General features: G+C 35.9%; 1 protein-coding gene across 4 annotated transcripts in view; it reads right to left on the bottom strand.

Annotated features, from left to right (window-relative positions):
• Positions 1–4,304: 4,304 nt before the first annotated feature.
• WASF1 (WASP family member 1) overlaps positions 4,305–24,979 on the bottom strand; it is a 69,516-nt gene continuing 48,841 nt past the window's right edge. For 3 of the 4 annotated variants that reach the window (XM_074397608.1, XM_039467373.2, XM_039467376.2), the window contains 7 exons: positions 17,402–17,536; positions 12,669–12,822; positions 11,516–11,633; positions 9,831–10,003; positions 7,802–7,981; positions 6,052–6,680; positions 4,305–5,165 (listed from right to left, as the gene is read on the bottom strand). In XM_074397608.1, coding sequence (XP_074253709.1) covers positions 5,008–5,165; positions 6,052–6,680; positions 7,802–7,981; positions 9,831–10,003; positions 11,516–11,633; positions 12,669–12,822; positions 17,402–17,536 — 1,547 coding nt within the window. In that variant the 3' untranslated portion in view covers positions 4,305–5,007. The remainder of the gene's footprint in view (positions 5,166–6,051; positions 6,681–7,801; positions 7,982–9,830; positions 10,004–11,515; positions 11,634–12,668; positions 12,823–17,401; positions 17,537–24,979) is intronic. The other variant, XM_039467374.2, reaches the window with a different exon arrangement.

Raw genomic sequence — 24,979 nt, 5'->3', positions numbered from 1 at the left:
GCTGAATAAATAAAAATATAGCAAATACATAATAAAAATATTACATTATTATGGATTTAATAATAATAGGAGATGTGCTTCTTTATCTGGAATGGTATAAATAGTTCCCATTGATTTTCATTAAAGTTAGAAGTGTAACGTCTCATGATTTTCATAGGTAAGAATGAAACGGACACTTTAATACTGGAAGCTGTTACAATGGAAAACATACTATGACTTAATGGCTTTTGTGTCTTTTATATTGTTTCCAGGCCAGAAAGGAAGATAGAGAATTTCAATATTCCTAGAGAAATTGGTGTCAAAAGAATAGTATTGAAAAAGCTAGCTTAAAGACAGTATGGACAAATAAGTTTATCGAGAAGTCTTTGAGTATAACACATACCATATACACAAGGCTTACATTTATATAGATACTATAAAATATTCAAAATCATTATCATTAAACAAATATACAAAAAAGAAACTATAAATACCTTGAGAAAGATGACTTCAATATATGCTGTTATGTTAATTTTTTTCCTAAAGGAAAAACAGTCAGAGCAGCTGGTCTTACAATAATGAGAAAAAGGTATTGATGACTAGCCCGCTTAAAAAAAGTGCCTGAAATGTTCATTCAAGGCTGGTATTCATTCTTTATTCAGAGCGTGGTTGTCAGGCTTGAAAAGCAAAAGAGATTACTGATGCATTCTAGAGCCAAATCATGGAGAACATAAATTTGTTCTCAGCACAACAATGAATAAAGGGAGGAAAAAACTTAATTTTTGTATTCCAAGGGTCCTATGCATTCTGTTTGGCTTCAGTAAAATTATTTTGATTAATTATAAGCTATATGACACAGTTAGAAATACCATAATTTGATATTGTTTCATTAGTTCAACATAGCAAAGCCATCCTTGAAATCCCGATACTGCGTGATTATTATCTTGGTTTATTTGTATATTTTTTTTTTTACTAAGTAGATATTACAGAAATAATGCATTCCAAAAGAAATTTCTGAACTATTTAGGAGCTCTAAATTTAGATTTGCTTCAGTTGGGGAAAGTGGTTTTAAAAAAAGCTAGGGTCCAGATATATGTAATGGAGTGAAAATGCAAAAATAAACAGCAATGTTATGTTTACTAAGGGCAAAGTTAAAGCTGTGTTTTGAAAGTAATTAATGAGCATTCCCATGAAATTAAAACACAGAATCAATTTTGCTGTCTTAAGAAATGACTTCAGAAATACTAATATGTTTCATATTTTGGTTAGAAGAAGCATTCCTATACTTTTCATGTATTAAAATACACACATACAGAGTTTTGATGAAATCAGGATTAGTTTTACATTAACTATGTTACTGAGATTAGTGGAGAATGAAATTCTAAACAGGAGCAGTGCCTAGGAAGAAATAATTTTAAGAGCCCTAGTGGACCAAACAAAAAAGAAGGTATTACTGAATCTGCTTATGCGAAGAGATATTGTGAGCTGCGTATTTAAGACAGCACCCTTGCTGTTTTGTAAATAATCTATTTGGCAAGCTCAAATAGGTAACAACTGTGATGTGAAATAGTATTACTTGAAAAAAGCTTATAATAAAATAATTACAGAAATTCAAAAGGCTCTTGGCAGGAGGCAGAGCCTGCCAAGATCGAGCTATTAAACTCCAGCCTGGGTGAGACTCTGAGCCCAGTCTCACTCCAGCCCACAGTGAGACTGTCTTAAAAAAAAAAAAGAAATTCAAAAGGAATATGAACTCCAGTTGTAATCAGAGAAGATTTCAAGAAAACACAGATGTGAGATGGTTATTAAAGGACACAGCTTTCTAAAAGTGGAAACAGAGAAAGATGTTACATGATTTATAAAACGCAACTTAAATGAACCTTATTATTTATCTTTCAGTAAATATTTACAACATGAAAATGCTTTGGAAGTCATCTCATGTGTCCAGATTATTTATGTCATGAAAGGCAGTGGTGATGGCTTGAAATGCTTTATAAATCTGAAGCTTATGAATATCCCTTCATTAGGAAAATACATAGCGTAACTCCGTTTTCCTCCATAATGACTGCATTTCATCCCAAACACCACTGCTGCTAGGTATTTCCCTCTCCTCCTTCTGTCCCACCACTATGGGAAGGAAAAGGAGAAGGATCGGCACAATAAAAGCCAAAGGGATTGAAAGTTTAAGGGACTGAAAGCTTTGAGGAGGCAGAATAAACACAGAATATGTGAATTAAGGTTAAAAAGCATTCATTGAATTTCACAACATAGAGGTAAATGGGTGACCTCAACCGAAACAAGCAAAACCAATTGTTTCTCCCACGGTATACAATGCATCGTTTTCTTTTTTTCCTGATTCTATGCTTGTGCCTGACCCTGCTGAGCAGTAAAACAATTTAACAAGAAAGTAGTTATTACCCAGTAACTTTCATTCTTCTTAGGGTATGATAATTGCCACTGAATGCTCTGTTCCAAAATCCCCTCAGCAAGTTAAGCTAAATATCTAGATTAAAAGATTATTTTGATTTTAAAATGGACACTACAAATCTGCTTATTTAGTCTGCAGGCACTTTTTCAACTTCCAAAAATGTTGTGAAAAACAAAAAAAGTCTATAATAAACTTTACTAACATGTCTACTTCTATTAAGAAATCTTCACCAATTTCCTTTTGTAACATCCTTAGCTGCTTCAAAACCAGTACTATTATGTTTTGGTTATCTGGCCCCAAATATATATATATATATATATATATATATATATATATATATATATATATATGAGTTTTATAAAATGTATATACTAGTTGCTGCCTTTTGACCATAAGGACACTTAGACTTTAAACTGTGACATATTTTCTTGAGTTAAATTTGACAATATACATTTTCATGTGGTTAGAAAGGAACCTCAATGGCTATCTAATCTCTTGTTCTTTCTAGCTACCCAAAAGAGCAAATCAAATCTTTTGTTTATTAAAGCTATCAGGAAATGTTATGTCCAAACTGAACAATAAAACTTGGTTAATTATTCCTGTTCTATAAAGACTACGGGTCATTAGTGGTCTGCCTAAATAACCTTCAAATTATCAAATTACTAAGTGACTTCACATATCAACTATTTATTGCCACAATCCTGGCAGCTCAAAACTTAGGTGTAGGACAATAAGCATTTATTTTTGCTCATGAAATTATGGATCAGTGGACTGGGCTGGGCTGGGCTAGGCTAACATCGTCCAGGCTTGCTTATCTGTCTATCATCAGCAAGCGGGTTTGGGCTTGGCTGGTCCAAGATGGTCTTTCCTGAGATACCTCTCCTCCATGAGTTTCTGATCTTCAGCCCGACTAGCTTGGGATTATTCTCATGGCAGAAGCAGGTTTGAGACAGGGAGGTAGGGAGACAGAAGAGAAGGCTACAGCTTGCAAGGTTTCCTGAGGCTTAGAACTGGCACAATGTCACTTTTGCTGCATGCTATTATTGGCCAAATCAAGTTTCAGGGACACCCAGATTCAAGGGCATGGGAACAGAACTTACTTCTCAATGGGAAAAACTGGAAACTACTGCAAAAGGAGTAGACAGAGGCAAGGCTGAAGACTACAGTCACTTCACAATCAACTTACCCAAACTTCATTTAGTCATTTCTTTAAATGAAGTAATCTGGTATTAATGGTGCTTCCTCTCCACCCCTAAATCTAAGCTGTGCAAACATTTACTCATTTTATCATCGCAAAATACAATTTCTTTCTTTCTTTCTTTTTTTGAGACAGGGTCTCACGCTGTCCAGGCTGGAATGCAATGGCATGATCTCAGCTCACTGAAGCCTCAACCTCCCCAGGTTCAAGTGATCCTCCTACCCCAGCCTCCCAAGTAGCTGACACTACAGGCATATCCCACTATGCCCAGCTAATTTTTGTATTTTTTCGTAGAGATGGGGTTTTCACCATGTTGCCCAGGCTGGTCGCAAACTCCCAGGCTCAACTGATCCACCAGTCTCAGCTACCAAAGTGTTTGGATTACGGGGATGAGCCCACCATGTCTGGCTGCAAAACATAATTTCAAGAACACTGTTAAACTGAAATTAAGGTAGGCTGAAATTAGTCGGCAAGTTGAGGTTTTAATTTTAAAATCACAAGCAACTGAGAAATAGAGAGTTTATGACCTTAGTGGGGAAATAACATAAAATCTACCTTACATAGTGGACAACATGAAGCTGTGCAATTAAGAGGAAATTACGTAGCTCAAGTGGTTTTTTTTCATTCACTATTTAGAGGCTACTTTACAGTATTTGATAAATTATGATAAATCATTTTATTCATAGAGTAACATCCATGAACTTTTAAAATGAACCATTTATTAAATCAGACTGTTATTCTTAACAGTTATGTAAGTTACATGTATGTTTAAGTCAGATTATTTCACATGGAAAAATTTTTAACTCCTATAGGCAAGCAAAATCATATCACACAATATATAAGTGGGAAGGGGATACTGCTAAACATTCAAATAAGGCAAGTATTTAAAACAATAAAACAATAATTAAAAAATTCAAGCATTCCTTTAAGAGAATTCAACACTACAAGCTAAATGTACTTTCTGAGTGTATTCATATAATCAAGGCAGTGTTTCTTCTTTTAAAACATCAGGAAATGGAATAAGGCTCATTAATAGATACAGCTGCCCTCAAGTTTCAATTTCAGTTGCTTTCTTTAAATTAAAATTCACGAAGTACACAATTAAGATATATCAAAAAACTGAATCTGCTACTCTAACAACAGCTGTCCATGCTTAATACTTAGTGGTTTATTGGACCAAATTATGTCTTTTCAGGGGGAAAAAAAGATAAGCCACTCTAAAACATTTAGTTTGAAATGTATGCTAATATTTTTCTTAGAAATCAAAAGTTATGGAGGAAAAGCGTTATTTATTATGAGGAAAAGAAAGCAAAACACTAGAATGACCAAACATTTTCAAGGAACAAGCACCACAAAGGACATTTGCATTCAGTTTTGTAATATTTATCAATGCATTTTTTTCTTACTCCAACCAATCTACTTCATCAAATTCTGAATCATCTTCTGAATCACTATATTCAACAGCAATACGGCGAGACAGGATAGTGGCAACGTCATTTTCAATGCGTTCATGTTTAGCTTCCTGTTCACGCTGCTCTTCTACTTTGCGTAGTTGAATACCTGATATAGTGAATCCAAATCATTCGTTTAAATCAAAATACTAAATACTAGATATTATTAATATTTCTGGAATAAAATCAAATACACATGAGAAATACTAACAGGAAAATAAAAAGATTAGAAAAGAATGTGAAGAAATCATATTAAGAGAGGCATTAAATCTCTTATGTCATCTGTGTTATTAGCTGGTAAAACTTACCAGGTATCCCAGTACATATCTACAGTTTATTTATTCATCATGGTCTACTATACCTCCCTGCTCACCATCCCCTAAAACATTAATGAGGTGGTACATTTCTATCACCGCAATGGTCAAATAAATTAAACACTGATGAATATGTTTTCTGTGGCTTTATTATCCATTGTACTTAAGGGAAAGGCACTATTAATCATTCTATATGCTCAGTGCCTGGCATGTTGTCACTGTTTAGGAAATAATGACAATAAATGAATATGAGAAGTCTTTCCTTAGTAAAGGGAGGAATAAAGGTATCTGGTGGAGCAAGTGTCACTGATATCCGAAATGAACAGCCTTAACATTGAAGAAAATACCATTTTTTAAAGGAGTTAATAATATACACATTAAGCATAATATAAAAGGTTTTAATTAAATGTTCTATAACATTTAAGTCTGAGATTTTAAATTTCTCATCCACTCAATAAACATTTTAAGGATACCTACAATGCATGAAAATAAAATGATTAAATGTGATCTATTTTCTTAAAGATAATTTTAAATATAAGACGGATATAGTTTCTAAAGGCTATTTGTACAAAAACACGATCACCTAAAATTTTATAAATGAGGAACGCATTTTTGTCTTAAACATTTAGAATGTTTCCAATGCTACTATAGCAAAGCTTTTCATGGTGCTGAGAAACTTACCTTTTCGTATTGCTTCCAGTAGCACACTCCTGGCATCACTGATTACAGGTAGGGTTGATGGATGGCGCTTTGGCTCAGAAGCAGGTATAACTTGTGATGGAGGAGATGGAGGCATTAATGGAACATGGGGACCTGGGGCAGTAGATGGAGTTGGATGTAGCCCAGAGGGAGGATGAGCAAGAGCTGTAACTGTGACAGGTGATGATGGTCGAATGCCAGGTGGAGGCAGAGGAGGCGGTGGTGGGGGTGGAGGCAGCCCCTGAACTTCACCTTGCGGGAGTGGATGAACTGGTACAGTCTCGCATACTGGGGCAGCTCTAGCTACTGGTGGAGAGGGCTGTACTAGAGGAGGTGCAATTGGAGGAGGAGCTGGGTGAAGAACTCCAGGGGCAATCTGAAGAGGAGCTGGAGGTGGTGGTACTGCTGGAGCTTGCAAAGCAGTGGTTGGAGGTGGAGGTGGGGGAGGTACTGGAGGGGGAGGAGTTGAAGTCATTGAAGCTCTTAATGAGGAAGTTGACAAGGCAGATGGAAGAGGTGGTGGAGGAGGTGGGGGAGTGGGGCTCACAAACACAGGTGTTCTGCCTGTAGCTGGTGACTGAGGGCGATTTTCTATCAAACCTGTAGCAGAACTGAAATGACAAAGAGATTCTAGCAAGTTATTAAAAGAGAAAAGCCTAAAGAGAGTATCTAACCACACAAACTATAAACGACTATCAGTAATTATATCAGAATAGATCCATTAACATGCTCCTATAGAAATTTAACATTTTCAATAGTGTTTAGGAAAAAAAGAACTAAAAGCACATCAATAAAAAAATAAATGAGTGGTGCTTTGGTTTGTAGTAGTCTAAATGGTCTCATTCTCTCATGCAACTTTTGTATCCACTCAAGATGTTTTATGCTTAACTTTGATAAATAAAATGCTCAATCCTATACTGATAGGAATCTCTGTAATGACTCAACGTTGATCATAATGCAATTTTGTAGCAATACTACAATGCTGTATTTATACTGAAGCTATTAAGTCTCATCACATGCTATTTCAGTTAAATCAATGACAGCTAATTACAAACCACAAAAAGAAATTTACAGCTCTCTTTCTTCCTGAGGATGGAACATCAAATGAGTCAGTGATAGAAAATTGGATTTTTAACTGAAAATTGTAAAGCTGATCTCTATATCTCTATTAGAAAATTTCTCAAATATTTCTCCATTAGAAATTTATCATTTGGATAATAACAAGATTAAACTTCAAAACAGTTTTACTGAAAGATTATTATGAGCAACTGTCATAAATACTTTAAGTATTTTTCTTACTACCAAATTGGTATTAATAATCACATCTTTGGTTCCCATTTCTTAGACCATCACCAATATTGCAAAAAATCCTTAATTTTTCTTAATACACTGCAAACGATATACTTGATAACAACATTATACTAAAATGAAACAGACTTTAAATTCTTATTAGCTAAATTTTCCAATGAGAATGTGTCAGCTCTAATCAGAATATTGCAAATAACGTCCCACAGACCAAATCTGACCGGCTCCCTGTTTTTATAAATAGAATTTAGATTGCAGACACATTCATTTGTTTATATAGTCTATGGTGGATTTCATGCAACAATGGCAGAATTTAGTACTTGTGACAGAAACTGTAAGCCCTGAAAGCCAAAAATACTATCTTGTCCTTTAAAGAAAAAGGTTACTGACTCCTAAGGTAAAACATCATATGCTTGTTCCAACATACCTGATACAGGTGGGTATGGGTTTCGCATCTCCCGCTCCATGCATTGGTGGAGGAGGAGGTGGTTCATGTGGTCTGACTAATACCCTTTCCTCAGCTCTAGTCAGAAGCTCACTCATCTGACTAAATGGCAAGGCGGAAAGTGAGTAAGATCCATCCATATGATCCACATATGTCTGAGGTCTAAAATAAATATATAGTATCAGTGAATTTTCCTTGAATTAATGGGGTGAAAAGTGTTCTACATGAGCTATTAAATATTTAAAGTTTATCCTTTCAATGCCAATATTTTAACTATTTTAAAGAAACTTTTTAGAAATGTATTACATTAATCCTGCTTTTAAAACAAAGAAAGCTGCTGGCAATGTAACCTACTTGTTGATTTAGAGATTTATTATGATGACCATCGGAGTTATTTTATTATTTTATAACAGAATACTAATTCAATTCACAGGATAAAAAGTATTACATATGTAATCTAATAAACAAGAAAATAATTAACTTTTAGCGAATTTAGAAAGCCATCTGCCTCTATTTCAGTTTTTTTCTTTACAAGAAGATGCCAATGACAAAAAGGTAGAATAGTAAAATGAGTTTTCTACTTCTAGTATATCTTGGTGTGCTCTTAAACTTAAATGATTTTCAAAAGTCTTGCACCAGAGAGGTCCCCCTGATACTAGCAGCACAGAGGTACCTAGCTACATTGTTTCTGTCCTTCTGCTGTTTTCAAAGGCACCAGGGTACTCAGAAAATAGCTGAGTAACATAGCAACATGTGACTTAGATGTAAGCAAAATTTTAGACACCTTGAACATGTTAAGATTTACAAATATTTACTAGTGCATTCTGGGAACAAAGTTGGATTTAACAGATGTGCACACAGCAAGTCAGAAATTACTGTATTTAGTGGGTCAGATAAATACCTCAATAATCAACTGTAGAAGAAATAAATGTCTATTGTTTATTAATTTTTTAATGTCAATTATTTCAGTAATACAGATAAACAGTATCTCTCAGATGTATATTTCTCCTAAAATAGGTCAAGTTGTTTCACACTTATGGCCCAATAATTTATATGTATATTACTTAAAAGAAAACCTTAAGTTCTTTTCCATTAAAAAAATCATATTAGGCTGGGCACGGTGGCTCATGCATGCAATCCCAGCACTTTGGGAGGCCAAAGCAGGCAGATCACTTGAGGTCATGAGTTCAAGACCAGCCTGGCCAACATGGTGAGACCCTCGTCTCTACTAAAAATACAAAACTTAGCTGAGCATGGTGGCATGTGCCTGTAATCCCAGCTACTTGGGAAGCTGAGGCAGGAGAATTGCTTGAACCCGGGAGGCAGAGGTTGCAGTGAGCCAAGATCAGGCCACTGTACTCCAGCCTGGGTGACAGAGCGAGACTCCTTCTCAACAACAAAAAAAAATCATATGACTTTACACAAATAAATATCTTCACAGAGAGATGCCAGTTTAATGTGTTTTCTGGATTTGGTTAGGGCCCCTGGCCACTGAGAAAGGAAAAAGACCCACTCTTTTCTACAAAAAGGGATGAATACTTTTGTTTGAAAGTCCTCATATATGTGAGATGGGGGATGTGGCAAAGAAAGGAAGTTAGGGGAAAGTAAAAGGAACAAAACAGAACCCCTTCCCCACTCCTATTTTATATGCAATAAATCAATAGTATTTGAAAAAAAAATACCAGACTCTACACTTTTATGATGGAATTCTACCAGACTGTGTCTCAAACATTGAGAGGCTATTCAGACTTCACACGAAAGCTAAAACAACCCTAAAGGTCAGCCACTCCAACCACCTCTTTCTACAGATGGCAAAACTAAGGTCCAGGTATGAAAATGACCTGATCAAGGCCAGACTTTAGCAGGCTCACAGTGGTCAGGATTTTGAAATCATCTCTATATTTATAACAGGGTCTGCCTGTTCAACAGTTTAGGACATAAGACTCAGAAGTACAGATATTACAAATAAAGCCAATGTTTTATCATTATTAAAAAAATAAAGTAAAGAAACCTGGTTTCAAAATGAGAGGCTGGGCCATTAGCAACTTCAATATGCTTATGTAAGAGATTAGCATCATCTTCAGCCAGCTCTGGACCTTGGGCCAGCTTCTGCCATTCTCTCCGCCTGTCGTGAGGTGCTCTTGGCACTTTTTCTGGTTCATGAGGACGATCTAGATTTTTCTGCTATAACAGATGTATTGAAACAAAGCCAAATGCTGAAGTGCTCGTTTTTAAAAAAGAGGTTCTAACAATCAAAATAAAATTCCAACATCAACATTGAAAAAGACAATGTCTTTATAATATAGTAAAGTTAACACAGAAATGTTCACTTGTACATTCAGAGTTAAATCTTAGCCAGTTTGCTGTAATCCCAGTTTCCTGCCATGTTTTGTTTAACCCCTAATTTGAACTGATGCGCTAGACATAAAATACTATGCCTAAGGAATACAATTTGAGGTCAGAAAGTCTTTCAGATCATGAACCCTCACTCCATAGGCATTACTTTGAAATTGCTACCATGAATGGCAATATCTACTCTAACCAAAATGTAAAAATTTACTAAGGTTATGTTATCTGGGAAGTAACTGACTAGCTTAGCTAGCCAACACATTAGCAAAATGTCCAATTATCTAATTAACCCATAATAACTATATCATTCAACAGAAAACCTGGTCTTTAAACAGTAAGACAAAAAGATTCAAAACTGGCGAGAAAGTAGAGAAAGGTCTATAGTAAGTATAACAAATTCAAATGCCCAAAGAGGCTAAGCAGATAACATACATGAATAAAGTTGGTCGGGTGCAAGATGGGACATGCAGTGAGCTAGACAGGTATGTCCATCTCAGGCACTGTAATTCAAAAATTTAAAGACCTCTATGTCTGGCAAAAAACATACTGCCTACAGGCACAGTGTAGCTTGCCAGTCACCAGTTGCAAATGTTGGCGAGAACACTGGGTTACCATCTAGCAAAGATGGTAACACAATGGTATTATGCAGGGATTAGGGAAAGCAGAGATAGCTACAGGACGAACAGAGAGGTTATGAAGACAGACTTTGTCTCCTTTGTAATTCGCCTAAATCTAACTGTGCTTTATCGTTCTGTATTTTCAGTTATCATTAACGTTAAATAAAGCATATACGAGCGAATTATGTTAGAAAGTGGAAAATGAAGCAATAAAAAAAAAAGTGGAAAATAACAGTAATAGAAATAACATAAATTTCATTAGAATATAATAACCTCTCCAAAACGTTTAGGATGTGCTCTGTAGCAAGAAAGTATTAGCTTAATCTACGTTAACAATAGCTGTACATGATTCCATTGTTCCTTCTTACCAAATTACTGTCTTCCTTGGTCCACCTAACTCCTACCTGTTCTTCAAGATTCATTATAAGCTTTGTTGGAAGTGCTTACCCTGCCTGCTTACCCTAGCTAAAGCAGATACTATTTTGTATTATCTAGACCCTTTATGCATACCTCTGCTATGGCACGTACTATACCATACTCTAATAATCTAATTGCTCATCTGCTCCCCATCAAACTGTGTTCTTTTTGTGGAGTTATAAAGATTTCAGTATTTAACTATATGGACCCAATAAAATAAAACTGTCAAAATACAAGATTAATGAAGTTCAATATATGTAACAAAACACAAATATACAAAAATTAACCTCAATATTTTAATCTCTTGTAATACCTTCTGCTTCCTCTTTTCCTTCCTCTTATCCTCTGTATCTTGCAACATTTTTTCTTTCCATAGATCAAAGAAATATGAAGGATTAGTATAAAATTTCAGACCTTCTTTACCATCATCTCTGAAATATAAAATATCAGTTAAAACACACATTAGTAAGACTTAGGCAATCAGAAAAGAAATAATTTCAATAAAATGTTTATCCTCTTACATTAATAAAATACAGCATGAGTTAAAATACTGCCAGAATAAAATTGAATATTGCCAACAATGGAAAATTTCTCATAAATCTGAGGAAACGATGAAATGTGGAAAACCAGATACTTTTCCAAGTTGGCACTAATAATTTAAAGTACAGCTGGGCAATTTTCATCCCTAACTTCTGCTGAATCCCAAATTTTCTAAAAAGTCCTTTTGGCAATTCCAATAATTACAAACAGCTCTGCCAAAGATAAAAGCCTAAAAAGAGAGTAACATCATCTAGAATAGAGAAATCTTGCAGTTTCTGCTAATACTATAACTTGTTATCTTGCTAAATCCAAAAGGTATCATGTAATAGTCATTCTAATAGTCACGTTTATAACTAATGATTTGCACACTGACTTACAATTTCAAATAACTCTCTCAATACTATTTTATTCAGGATGTGTGTTGTACATCTTAAATTACCCATTTAACAAACCATGTGAAAGAACTTCAAAGAAAGGTTGAATAATTCCAGATTTTATTCTAAGTGGTACAAAGCATTTTAAAAAGATAATACATATTCATTATGTAAGAAGTTAACATATACAGGTCAAGAGTAGACAAAACAAGCACAAATTATTGTGCTTATTTTGTTAGTAGGACAGAATTTTGAGCTTTTCCCATTTGATTAAAAATTAAATTAAAAGGACAATAATAACTCCCTATCTCTTTACATTAATAAGTTTACCAGGGGCTTTTCTTTACTTGTCAAAACAACTCTTTTGAATAGGTCTTGCCTATTGTATGCCAGAATCTTAGGAATTTATTCAGTGAATAAAACAAAGGTTTTCTAAAGATGGTTAGACAGAGAGGGCACTCTGTGTTGGCTAGAAGCCAATGAAATAAACAATGGTTGGGGATTTAGCATGTCAATGTAAATAACAGGGCTACTACTTATTAACCTACCTACCTATAAGGAGTGAGTATATTGAGAGGTGGAGGCTGTTCACAAACATCATACGTCTCCTGTAATGGAATAGGCAAAGTCTTGCGATCGAAAAGCTGCTGGTCTTGAATTGTAGAACTTCGGAAAGCTTTCCTCATTGTTATATCTTGCAAAGACACTAAAAGAAAATCAAGAATTCATTTTATTTTATTTTACTATGATGGTTTAACATAATCACAAATTCATGTACTTTGTCTAACAGTCAGCACGGCTCGAGAGGCTGTGACCTTAGTGGTTTATGAATCAGAAATCAAATTTTAAATGTTCTATCATTATATTTACCCTTATCATTCTTTGTCTTATTTTCCCAATCAAATAGGTTTTAATTAACCTTTCATTTCTAAGGCTCAGAGGGCCCTAATGACACCTGACACATATCTACATTTCAACCAAACATACCTTTTTCTTTCTTCTACTTGCCATCATGGGCCCCCACCAATTTGGGTTCTCTTCTCCTATAGTCTTTTCCATCTCCCTTCATTTCTTCTTTTTAGCTTACACAAGTAACTCTGAAGGAAATTACTTACTTATTACTGGCACTGTGGGCTAAACACACTGTTAACCTCCATGCTATGTATACTACAAATATTGTATGTGTACTATCAAGTTAAAACAAACTTCGCTGTAAAAAATTTTTTTAAGTATTGGGTGATCTATATTATTCTCTATTTCACTTATCTTTTATCTGTACTATAAGGATTTCTACCTAACTATAAGCTCTTGAAGACCCAGACTATCTTGTACATTAGTATTCCCAGTAACTAACACAGCCCCATCACATATAGGATGATTTTAAAATAACTTCATTTATTTTGAACTATGCAGCATGTTAAAACAAAAAATATACAAAAATGCTACATTCTTAATTCCTAGAGTGATTTCCTGATATTAAAAAATAAGGTAATTTCTTACATATTTAATATGGCCTTAAGTATACAAACAAATGCCCTATACCATAGCAAGGTCAGTATAACAATCCTAACAATTCTACTTATTTTTTTTTTTTTTTGAGACAGAGTCTCACTGTGTCACCCAGGTTGGAGTCCAGTGGCATGATCTCGGTTCACTGCAACCTCTGCCTCCTGGGTTCAAGCGATTCTCCTGCCTCAGCTCCCAAGTAGCAGGGACTATAGGTGCCCACCACCATGCCTGGCTAATTTTTTTTTTTTTTTTTTTTTTTTTTTTAAGTAGAAACAGGGTTTTACTATGTTGGCCAGGCTGCTCTTGAACTCCTGACCTTGTGATCCACTTGCCTTGGCCTCCCAACGTGCTGGGATTACAGGCGTGAACTACCGCACCTGTTCAACAATTCTTAAGTTACCCTTCTCCCTAAAATAATATTCCTATCATACTCTCAGGTAAATTCACTCAACATGAGCATGGGACCTATGGCACAGGAGGTGCCTGCAAGAGGCTGGCTCTGCAACAGCGGCACCATAACTGCATTTCTAGCAATTCCACTGCTGCATGACCTGTACCACACTTATAAATACTATAATAAAATTTGGAGAAGCAAAAAGTTTTTCCCCACTAACAGTAAAAAGAGACACTGGAGATACAGTATTTAATAAGTACATACTTATATGTACAAGATGGTTTCATTTCTAAATTTCATTTCATTTAATCTCTGTAACTCAGTAAGACAGGAATTATTATTCCATTTTTAAATACTATACGAAAGCCAAGGCTAGGAAACAGTATATAACTGACCTGAGGTTAAACAGTTAATAAACAGCACAGCCAGAATAGAAAACTGAGATCTGTCTACCTTTGAGGCTAATCTTTTTGCCACAATACTGTTCTTAGGCTCCTGCCAGAAGTGGCTTGTGTTTCTGCAGTCAAAATGGATCAATTCTTGCCACTCTCCCGCCCAACTTATTAAACAGTAAGTATGTAACTGAGATGAAACCTAGTGTTTGATCTCCCCAAACTTCCTTGGTAAAGGATATAAGGGGCATGTAAAGTAATAAGCATGATGTACTATTCTACCTTCAACTCCTCTTGTTTATCATTTGTCTTATTAATAACAGATCATTTTGGCAAAGCCTCTTCCACTTGCAAACAATAACATCTGATATTAATTAACAGCATTATATAATAATAAATTAGCATAACTTTGTAAATATAATTGACTTAAATATAATTGTACAAGTCTTTGTTTAAAATTCATTTTTAAAAAGTATTTTCAAAATTGGTAGTTTTGTTACTGCATAATGGTTAAAAAAACTGATACCACACTGTGCAATTCAGTACTGTATCCATGATGTTATTTTGTTTGAACTCCCACTGAATTAAAAAAACCTAGGTTAAATGACTGAAAACTCCTTCAATACAACCTCTCCAAAACAATTTGAAATTAAGTAGTTCAGCTTTTAGATTCTGAATTCTTCCTCACTGCTTCACAAAAGTTTAAAGAAAATTATGTATAATTCTGACAGTAGAGTTGTTGACATATTAAAATTTCTTTTTTTGAGATGGAGTCTCACTCTGTTTCCCAGGCTGGAGAGCAGTGGGGCCATCTCGGCTCACTGCAACCTCCGCCTCCTAGGTTCAAACAATTCTCCTGCCTCAGCCTCTGGAGTAGCTGGGAACTACAGGCACCTGCTACCATGCCCAACTAATTTTTGTATTTTTGGTAGAGACAGGGTTTCACCATATTAGCCAGGCTGGTCTTGAACTCCTGACCTTGTGATCCACATGCCTCAGGCTCCCAAAGTTCTGGGATTACAGGCGTGAGCCACCATGTCCAGCCTAAAACTTGTTTTTTTTTTTTTAACATAAACATCTTTATTTACTGTAATCTGTATTTTCACTTTCAAGTTTAAGGTGGTTCACATCTGCTAAAATTTAACAATATTTTGAAACTACATGTTGACTTTTATTTCTGTTACATATGAGAACAGCCTATGTATTTCTGTATTATTTGGTGGCATACGTTTATATTTAAGTTATAAATATTTGAGTTATCTAAAAAATAAAATTTGGCTATAAATTATATATTTGAAAACATGACCATAAAATATTTTTCACCTCTAACTACGATTTTATTTCAAGAATTCCATGAGATGTAATTAATGTATTAATATATGCACATGTCTTGAAGGATACCAACCACCAAGAAAGACAACCTAAAGAATGTGTGAAAATACTTGCAAATCACATATTTGACAAAGGACTTAGATCCAGAATATACACGGAATTCTAACAACTCAAAAATAGAAACACGAATAATAAAAATTATCAATGGGCAAAAGAACTAGACATTTCTCCAAAGAAGATATACAAATGGCCTATAAGCACATGAAAAGATGCTCAACATCATTAGCCATCAGGGAAATATAATATAATATAAATACATGTACATGAATGAACCTTAAAAACAGTATGCTAAAAGAAAGAAGCCAGTCACAAAAAGACCACATATTTCATATGAAATATACAGAACAAGCAAATCCATACAGACAGAAAGATCAGTGATCGCTACGGGTTGAGCTGAAGGGGAAACAGAGTGACTGCTAATGAGTACAGGACTTCTTTCTAGAGGGATACAAATATTCTAAAATTGACTGTAGTGATGGCGGCGTAACTATTGAATATACTAAAAAATACAGAATTGTACACTTCAACTTTAAATGAATGCAAGGTATATGTAGGTTGTGAAATATATCTTAATAAAGCTATTTTTAAAGTATTATTTCATTTTTTTCTTGTATCCAGAGCTCTGAGTTTTTATTTTTGCAAGCAGTAGAAACCTATTTGCCTCTCCTTATTTACACATTAGATTATTTCAAAAGTAGCTGGTTCCATCACTGAGACATTCATTATAACATTGTATTTTTTGTTCTTTCCAGTGACATCCTTTAATATTTTTATTGTTAAAGTTTAGATCTATTATATGATTTGCATTTATACTAAAAATTAGATTATATAATTTGCATTTGTACTATTTTGTTTGAAGAGAGTGTTGTAAGAAATTCCACTAAACAATTCTCTGTGGTATTTAAGTGCAAATTATGTTCTTAGTACTGCATTTCTTTTTGTAAAACAAAGAAAAAGAGGCATTTGGGAAACATCGGCATTCAGTGTTATTCTATCAAGGCATAAAACATGATTTTACCACTAAAGTTTCTACAATTGTTTTAGCCTACAGAGTGGCTTTTTTACCTGATTATTCCTGATTTAATATCTTGGTATAGAATATTTACACCCTAACTGGCAATTTGTTTTTGAAATGTTCATTTAAAGCAGGAAGTTGCATTCAGTTACGTAACTAATCAGACTTTAGCAATATGCACATACAAAAGCATATTAAAAGTGGTTACATTCTTGTAAAATCAAACCTAAAGATTTCAGGTAATTTTCTAATAATTTTTATTTCTAAGACAAAAGTATACAAATAAATTACAAGGGAGAAAAGGTAAAGAGAATGGAGGACAATGTCTGATTAAAACGTCTTTTTTATGTTCAAAAAATTAGGAGCTGTTTAGTGTACAAAAAGAAGATATTTAAAATAGAAAAGCCAGGAGATTCATACTGACGGCATTTTTAGATAATTCAGTGATTTATTACAGTATGTACACCACAGAACATGGGTAAGATCTGGAATAAATTCACTATTAATATTGTTCTTAAATACATCATTCATCTCATTTAACAAAATATATACACAGAAGAAAATACAACATTAATAAGCTTACATTCTTCTTCCTTTGGATCAAGCTGTGTAACACTAACAGATAAACGGTCCACACGTTCCTGCAATGAGTTGACTCTGAAGGAAAAACTATGTGCTTCATTGAATAATTCTCCAAATATATCTTCAGCATATTTACCTAAGCAAAAATGAAACATATATCATAAAATTTAATATCCAGAGCACTGAGTTTTTATCTTTGCAAGCAGTATGGTATCTGCCTCAGACACTTTGTGGTCAGAGATAAACACTGAACAGTGTAACATTAAAACTGGTGTCCTGTTGAATTTGGCATTTATTTGGAACTACTGTTGACCCTTGATCAACATCGTTTAACTGTGCTAGTCCACTCGTATGTGGACTTTTTTCAATAAAGATATTTAAAATTTTGGAGACTTGAGACAATTTGAAAAAACTTACAGATGAACTACATAGCCTTAACATTATTTTAAAGATATGTTATGAATGCATAGAATATATGTAAATACTAGTATGTTTTATAATTTACTACCATAAAATATATAGAAATCCGTTATAAAAAGTTAAAATTTATCAAAATTTAAAAACAAAACACAAGCATAGTGCCATTCATAGTCAAGAGAAATATAAAGAAAAGTAAAGATGTATCAGGTTGGTGCAAATGTAATTGCAGTTTTTGCCAAACTAATAATACTAAATAGTACTATATCTTAACAATAAATTTAAATGTAATAATTCTGTATTACTGTAATAATTTTATAGCCACGCTCTGTTGATATTGCAGTTAGCTCTAGTGCTGTATTTCCTTAAAATGCTGTTTGAGCAGTTCTCTCTCCACTAAACTGCATATGAGAGTAGGAAGTAATCTCTCATGGTTCTTGCGTATTTTTCATCATGTTGTATGCAACACCATAAACCTTGAATACACCGTGGGCCTCATTTAAAGTGCCACCAGTACGCTGGAAGTACTGTAAAGTACAGAAATGTCATAACATTATAAGAAAAAGTTGAATTGCTTGATATGAACCACAGATTGAGGTCTACAGCTGTGGTTGCTTACCATTTCAAGATAAATGAATCAAACATAAGGGCAATTATAAAAAAAGAAAAGGGGTGGGGCAGATCCAACATGGCCAAATAGGAACAGCTCTGGAGTGCAGTTCCCAGCGAGAACAACACACAGGGTGAGTGAACACCGCATTTCCAAACGAGTTATTACTGCCCACAGACCAGGAGATTCCCTGGCTGAAAAGCGCCATGAGTTTCCAGCACGGCTGTTTCAGCTGGCACAGTGGGTCTCCACACAAAAACTCATACAAATCTGGGTGACTGTTTCAACTGGTGCCTGAAATGCCTGGGAGACAGAAATGCCCATTCAATTGATTAAAAAAAAAAGGCGGCTGAAACGGAGCCAGGTGACCTGACTCGGCGGGTCCCACCCCCACAAAGACCAGCAATCTGAAGTACTCTGGATTGAGAGTTTCACAGCAAGCGCAGCTGGACCCCAAACGGTCCAGCTCTGCTGGGGGAAGGGCATCCACCATTACCGAGGCAGTCCACCACTACAGAGGCAGACCACCGCTACCGAGGCAGTCCACCATTACCAAGGGAATCCAAAATTACCAAGGCAGTCCGCCATTACCAACGCAGTTCTAATTATACCTCTATAAACAAAACAGCAAGAAAGTTCACACAGCTGCTGGGCAGAGCCCATGGCAGCTCAGCAATGCCTCTGCTGGCAGACTGTGGCTAGACTACCACCATGCCGGGCAGGGCAGCTCTGAAAAAAGGCAGCAGCACGTCAGGAACTTACAAAGCCCAACCTTCCCAGGACAGAGCACCCGGGGGAAAAGGCGGTTATGAGTTCCACTGCAGCAGACTTAAATACACCTGTCCAGCAGCTCTGAAGAGAACAATGGAGATCACAGCTCAGCACCTGAGCTCCTATAAGGGACAGACTATCTCCTCAAGCAGCTCTCTGAACCCATATATCCAAAGAGACACCTCATAATGGAGAGCTCACGCTGATATCTGGCAGGTATCCTTCTGGGACAAAGATAACAGAAGAAGAAACTGGCAGCAACCCTTACTGTTCTGTAGCCACCACAGGTGATTCCCAAGCAAGCGGGGTCTGGAGTGGACCTCCAACAGTCTTACAGCAGAGGGGCCTGACTGTTAGAAGGAAAACTAAAAAACAGAAAGAAATAACTTCATCATCAACACAAAAGGATGTCCACCGAGACCCCATCCGAAAGTCATCAACTACAAAGACCACAGGTAGATAAATCCACAAAGATGGGAAGAAACCAGCACAAAAAGGATGAAAACATCCAAAACCAGAATGCCTCTCCTCCAAGGGACCACAACTCATCACCAGCAAAGGAACAAAGCTGGATGGAGAATGAGTCTGATGAAGTGACAGAAACAGGCTTCAGAAGGTGGGTAAAAAAAAAACTTCTCAGAGCTAAAAGAACATGTTCTATCCAACCCAATGCAAAGAAACTAAGAACCTTGAAAAAAGGTTTGACAAAACGCTAACGAGAATAAACAGCTTAGAGAAGAATATAAATGACTTAATGGAGCTGAAAAACAACACAAGAACTTCATGAAGCAAATGCAAGTTCAAAAGCCAAATCAACCAATCAGAAGAAAGGATATCAGAGATTGAGGATTAACTCAATGAAATAAAATGAAAAGGCAAGATTAGAGAAAAAAGTGAAAAGAAATGAACAAAGCCTCCAAGAAATATGGGATTATGTGAAAAGACCTAATCTACGATCGATAGGTGTACCTGAATGTGACAGAGAGAATGAATCCAAGCTGGAAAACACTCTTCAGAATATTACCCAGGAGAACTTACCCAACCTAGCAAGGCAGGCTAGCATTCAAGTCAAGGAAATACAGAGAACACCACAAAAATATTCCTCAAGAAGAGCAATCCCAAGGCACATAATCGTCAGATTCACTAGGGTTGAAATGAAGGAAAAAATGCTAAGGGCAGCCAGAGGAAAAGGTCGGGTTACCCACAAAGGAAAGTCCATCAGACTCACAGTGGATCTCTCCATAGAAACCCTACAAGCCAGAAGAGAGTAGGGGCCAATATTCAACATCCTTAAAGAAAAGAACTTTCAATCTAGAATTTCATATCCAGCCAAACTAAGCTTCATAAGTGAAGGAGAAATAAAATCCTTTACAAACAAGCAATTGCTGAGAGATTACGTCACCACCAGGCCTGTCCTACAAGAGCTCCCGAAGGAAGCACCAAACACAGAAAGAAAAAACCAGTACCAGCCACTCCAAAATGTACCAAATGGTAAAAAGCATGAACACACACGATGAAGAAACTGCATCAACTAATGGGCAAAACAACCGGCTAGCATCAAAATGGCAGGATCAAAGTCACAAATAACAATATTAACATTAAACGTAAATGGGCTAAATGCCCCAATCAAAAGACACAGACTGGCAAATTGGATAAAAAGTCAAAAATCATCGGTGTGCTGTATCCAAGAAACCCATCTCACATGCAAAGATACACATAGGCTCAAAATAAAGGGATGGAGGAAGATTTACCAAACAAATGGAGAGCAAAAAAAAGCAGGGGTAGCAATCCTAGTCTCTGATAAAATAGACTTTAAACCAACAAAGATCAAAAGAGACAAAGGGCATTACATAATGGTAAATGGATCAATGCAATAAGAAGAGCTAACTATCCTAAACATATACACACCCAATACAGGAGCACCCAGATACATAAAACAAGTTCTTAATGAACTACAAAGAGACTTAAACTCCCACACAATAATAGTGAGAGACTATAATACTCTACTGACAATATGAGACAGATCAATGAGACAGAAAATTAACAAGGATATTCAGGACTTGAACTCAGATCTGGACCAAGCAAACCTAAAAGACATCTACAGAACTCTCCACCCCAAATCCACAGAATATACGTTCTTCTCAGCACCACATCACACCAACTCTAAAACTGACCACATAACTGGAAGTAAATCACTCCTCAGAAAATGCAAAAGAATGGAAATCATAACAAACAGTCTCTCAGATCACAGTGCAATCAAATTAGAACTTAGGGTAAAGAAACTAACTCAGAACTGCACAACTTCATGGAAACTGAACAACTGGCTCTTGAATGTTGACTGGATAAAAAATGAAATGTAGGCAGAAATAAAGAGGTTCTTCAAAACCAACAAAATGAAGACACAATGTACCAGAGCCTCTGGGTCACATTTGAAGCAGTGTCTAGAGGAAAATTTATAGCAATAAGTGCCCACGTGAGAAGCAAGGAAAGATCTAAAATTGACACCCTATCATCAAAATTGAAAAAGCTAGAAAAGCAAGATCAAAAAAACTCAAAAGCTAGCAGAAGACAAGAAATAACTAAGATCAGAGCAGAACTGAAGGAGACAGAGACATAAAAAACCCTTCAAAAAAAATCAATAAATTCAGGAGCTGGTTTTTTGAAAAAGATCAAAAAAATAGACAGACCACTAGCCAGATTAATATTAAAAAAAAAAAAAGGGAGAAGAATCAAATAGATGCAATTAAAAAAACAATAAAGGGGTATCACCACCGATTCCACAGAAATACAAACTACCATCAGAGATTACCACAAACAACTTGATGCACACAAACCAGAAAACCTGGAAGAAACGGATAAATTTCTGGGCACTTGTACCCTCCCAAGCCTAAACCAGGAAAAAGTCAAAACCCTGAAAGACCAGTAACAACGGCTGAAGTTGAGGCAGCAATTAACAGCTTACCAACACAAAAAAAGCCCAGGTCCATATGGGTTCACAGCCGCATTCTAACAGACATACAAAGAGGAGTTGGTACCACTCCTTCTGAAATGATTCCAAACAATCCAAAATAAGGGAATCCTTCCCAAAACATTTTATGAGACCATCATCATCCTGATACCATAACCCAGCAGAGACTCAACAAAAAAAGACAACTTCAGGCCAATATTCATGGTGAGCATAGATGCAAAAACCTTCAATAAAATACTGGCAAACCAATTGCAACAGCATATCAAAAAGCTTATCCATCACGATCAAATAGGCTTTATCCCGGGGATACAAGGCTGGTTCAACATATGCAAGTCTATAAATGTAATCAACCACATAAACAGAACCAAAGATAAAAACCACATAATTACCTCAATAGATGCAGAGAAGACCTTAGACAAAATTTAACAGCCCTTCATGCTAAAAAACTGTCAATAAACTAGATATTGGCGGAATGTATCTCAAAACACTCCTATTCATATAGTATTGGAAGTTCTAGCCAGAGCAATTAGGCAAGAAAAAGAAATAAAGGGTATTCAATTAGGAAAGGAGGAAGTCAAATTGTCTTTATTTGCAGGTAACATGACTGTATAGTTAGAAGACCCCACTGTGTCAGCCCAAAAGCTCCTTAAACTGATAAGGAACTTCAGCAAAGTCTCAGGATATGAAATCAATGTGCAAAAATCACAAGCATTCCTATACACCAATAACAGACTTAAAGAGAGCCAAATCAAGAACGAACTGCCATTCACAATTGCTACAAAGAAAATAAAATACCTAGGAATACAACAAACAAAGGATGTAAAGGACCTCTTCAAGGAGAACTACAAATCACTGCTCAAGGAAATAAGAGAGGACACAAAAGAGATGGAAAAATATTCCATGCTCATGGTTAGGAAGAATCAATATTGTGAAAATGGCCATACTGCCCAAAGTAATTTATAGATTCAACACTATCCCCATCTAGCTACCTATGACCCTCTTCACAGAACTGGGAAAAAAACCACCATAAACTTCATATGGAACCAAAAGAGAGCCTGTATAGCCAAGACAATTCTAAGCAAAAAGAACAAAGCTGGAGGCATCAAGCTACCTGACTTCAAACTATACTACCTGGCTACAGTAATCAAAACAGCATGGTACTGGTACCAAAACAAGAGATATAGAGCAATGGAACAGATCAGAGGCCTAGGAAGCAATGCCACACATCTACAACCATCTGATTTTCGACAAACCTGACAAAAACAGGCAATGGGGAAAGGATTCCCTGTTCAATAAATGGTGTTGGAAAAACTGGCTAGCCATGTGCAGAAAGCAGAACCTTGACCCCTTTCTGACACCTTACACCGAAATCAACTCCAGATGGATTAAAGACTTAAACATAAGGCCTAACACCATAAAAACCCTAGAAAAAAACCTAGGCAAAACCATTCAGGACATAGGCATAGGCAAGGACTTCATGACTACAACACCGAAAGCATTGGCAACAAAAGCCAAAACAAACAAATGGGATCTAATTAAACTCCAGAGCTCTGTACAGCAAATCAATCATTATTAGAGTGAACCAGCAAGCAATAGAATGGGAAAAAAATTTTGCAATCTACCCATCTGACAAAGGGCTAATATCCAGAATCTACAAAGAACTAAAACAGATTTACAAGAAAAAAACAACCCATTCGAAAGTGGGCAAAGGACACAAATGGACACTTTTCGAAAGAAGACATTTATAAGGCCAACAAACATATGAAAATATAATCATCATCATTGGTCATTAAAGAAATGCAAGTCAAAACCGCATTGAGATACCATCTCATGCCAGTTAGAATGGTGATCATTAAAAAATCTGGAGACAACAGATGCAGGAGAGGATGTGGAGAAATAGGAACATTTTTACACTGTTGGTGGGAGCATAAATTAGTTAAATCATTGTGGAAGACAGTGTGTCAATTCCTCAAGGACCTAGAAACAGAAATTCCATTTGACCCAGCAATCCCATTACTGGGAATATATCCAAACAACTATAAATTGTTCTATTATAAAGACAAATGCACACGTATGTTCACTGCAGCACTGTTTACAATAGCAAAGACCTGGAACCAACCCAAATGCTCATCGATTATCAGACTGGACAGGGAAAATGTGGTGGAATGGAATGGAATGTGGTGAAACTGCATGGAATACTATGCAGCCATAAAAAACGATGAGTTTGTGTCTTTTGTAAGGACATGGATGAATCTGGAAACCATCATTCTCAGCAAACTGACACAAGAACAGAAAATCAAACACCACAGGTTCTCACTCATAGGCAGGTACTGAACAATGAGAACACATGGACACAGGGAGGGGAGCATCACACACTGGGGTCTGTTGGGGGGGAATAGAGGAGGGACAGTGGAAGGTAGGGAAGATAGGGAGGGATAACGGGGAGAAATGCCAGATATAGGTGATGGGGGGATGGAGGCAGCGAACTATATTGCCATGTATGTACCTATGCAACAATCCTGCGTGTTTTGCACATGTATCCCAGAACCTGAAGTGCAACAGAAAAAAAAAAATCATTTCAAAAGAAACGGAAAATCATGAAGCCATTGCTGTAGCTACACCAGTAGATACTTTAAAAACCTTATACTTTTTGCAAACACCTTCTAATCTCATATAGAAAATGCAACTTTTGCAGGTACATAGCTGTTATAGGAAAATCCTATGTATAGATTCTAACATGATTTGAGAAAAAGTGAAGTCATTATATGACAAATTAAAGCAAAAGGAAGGTAAAGGATCTAAACCTGGAAAAC

Source organism: Saimiri boliviensis, chromosome 4, assembly GCF_048565385.1.
Source record: "Saimiri boliviensis isolate mSaiBol1 chromosome 4, mSaiBol1.pri, whole genome shotgun sequence".
Lineage (NCBI taxonomy): Eukaryota > Metazoa > Chordata > Mammalia > Primates > Cebidae > Saimiri > Saimiri boliviensis.
The sequence above is the reverse complement of the archived record's forward strand: the minus strand, read 5'-3'. Positions and strand labels throughout refer to the sequence as shown.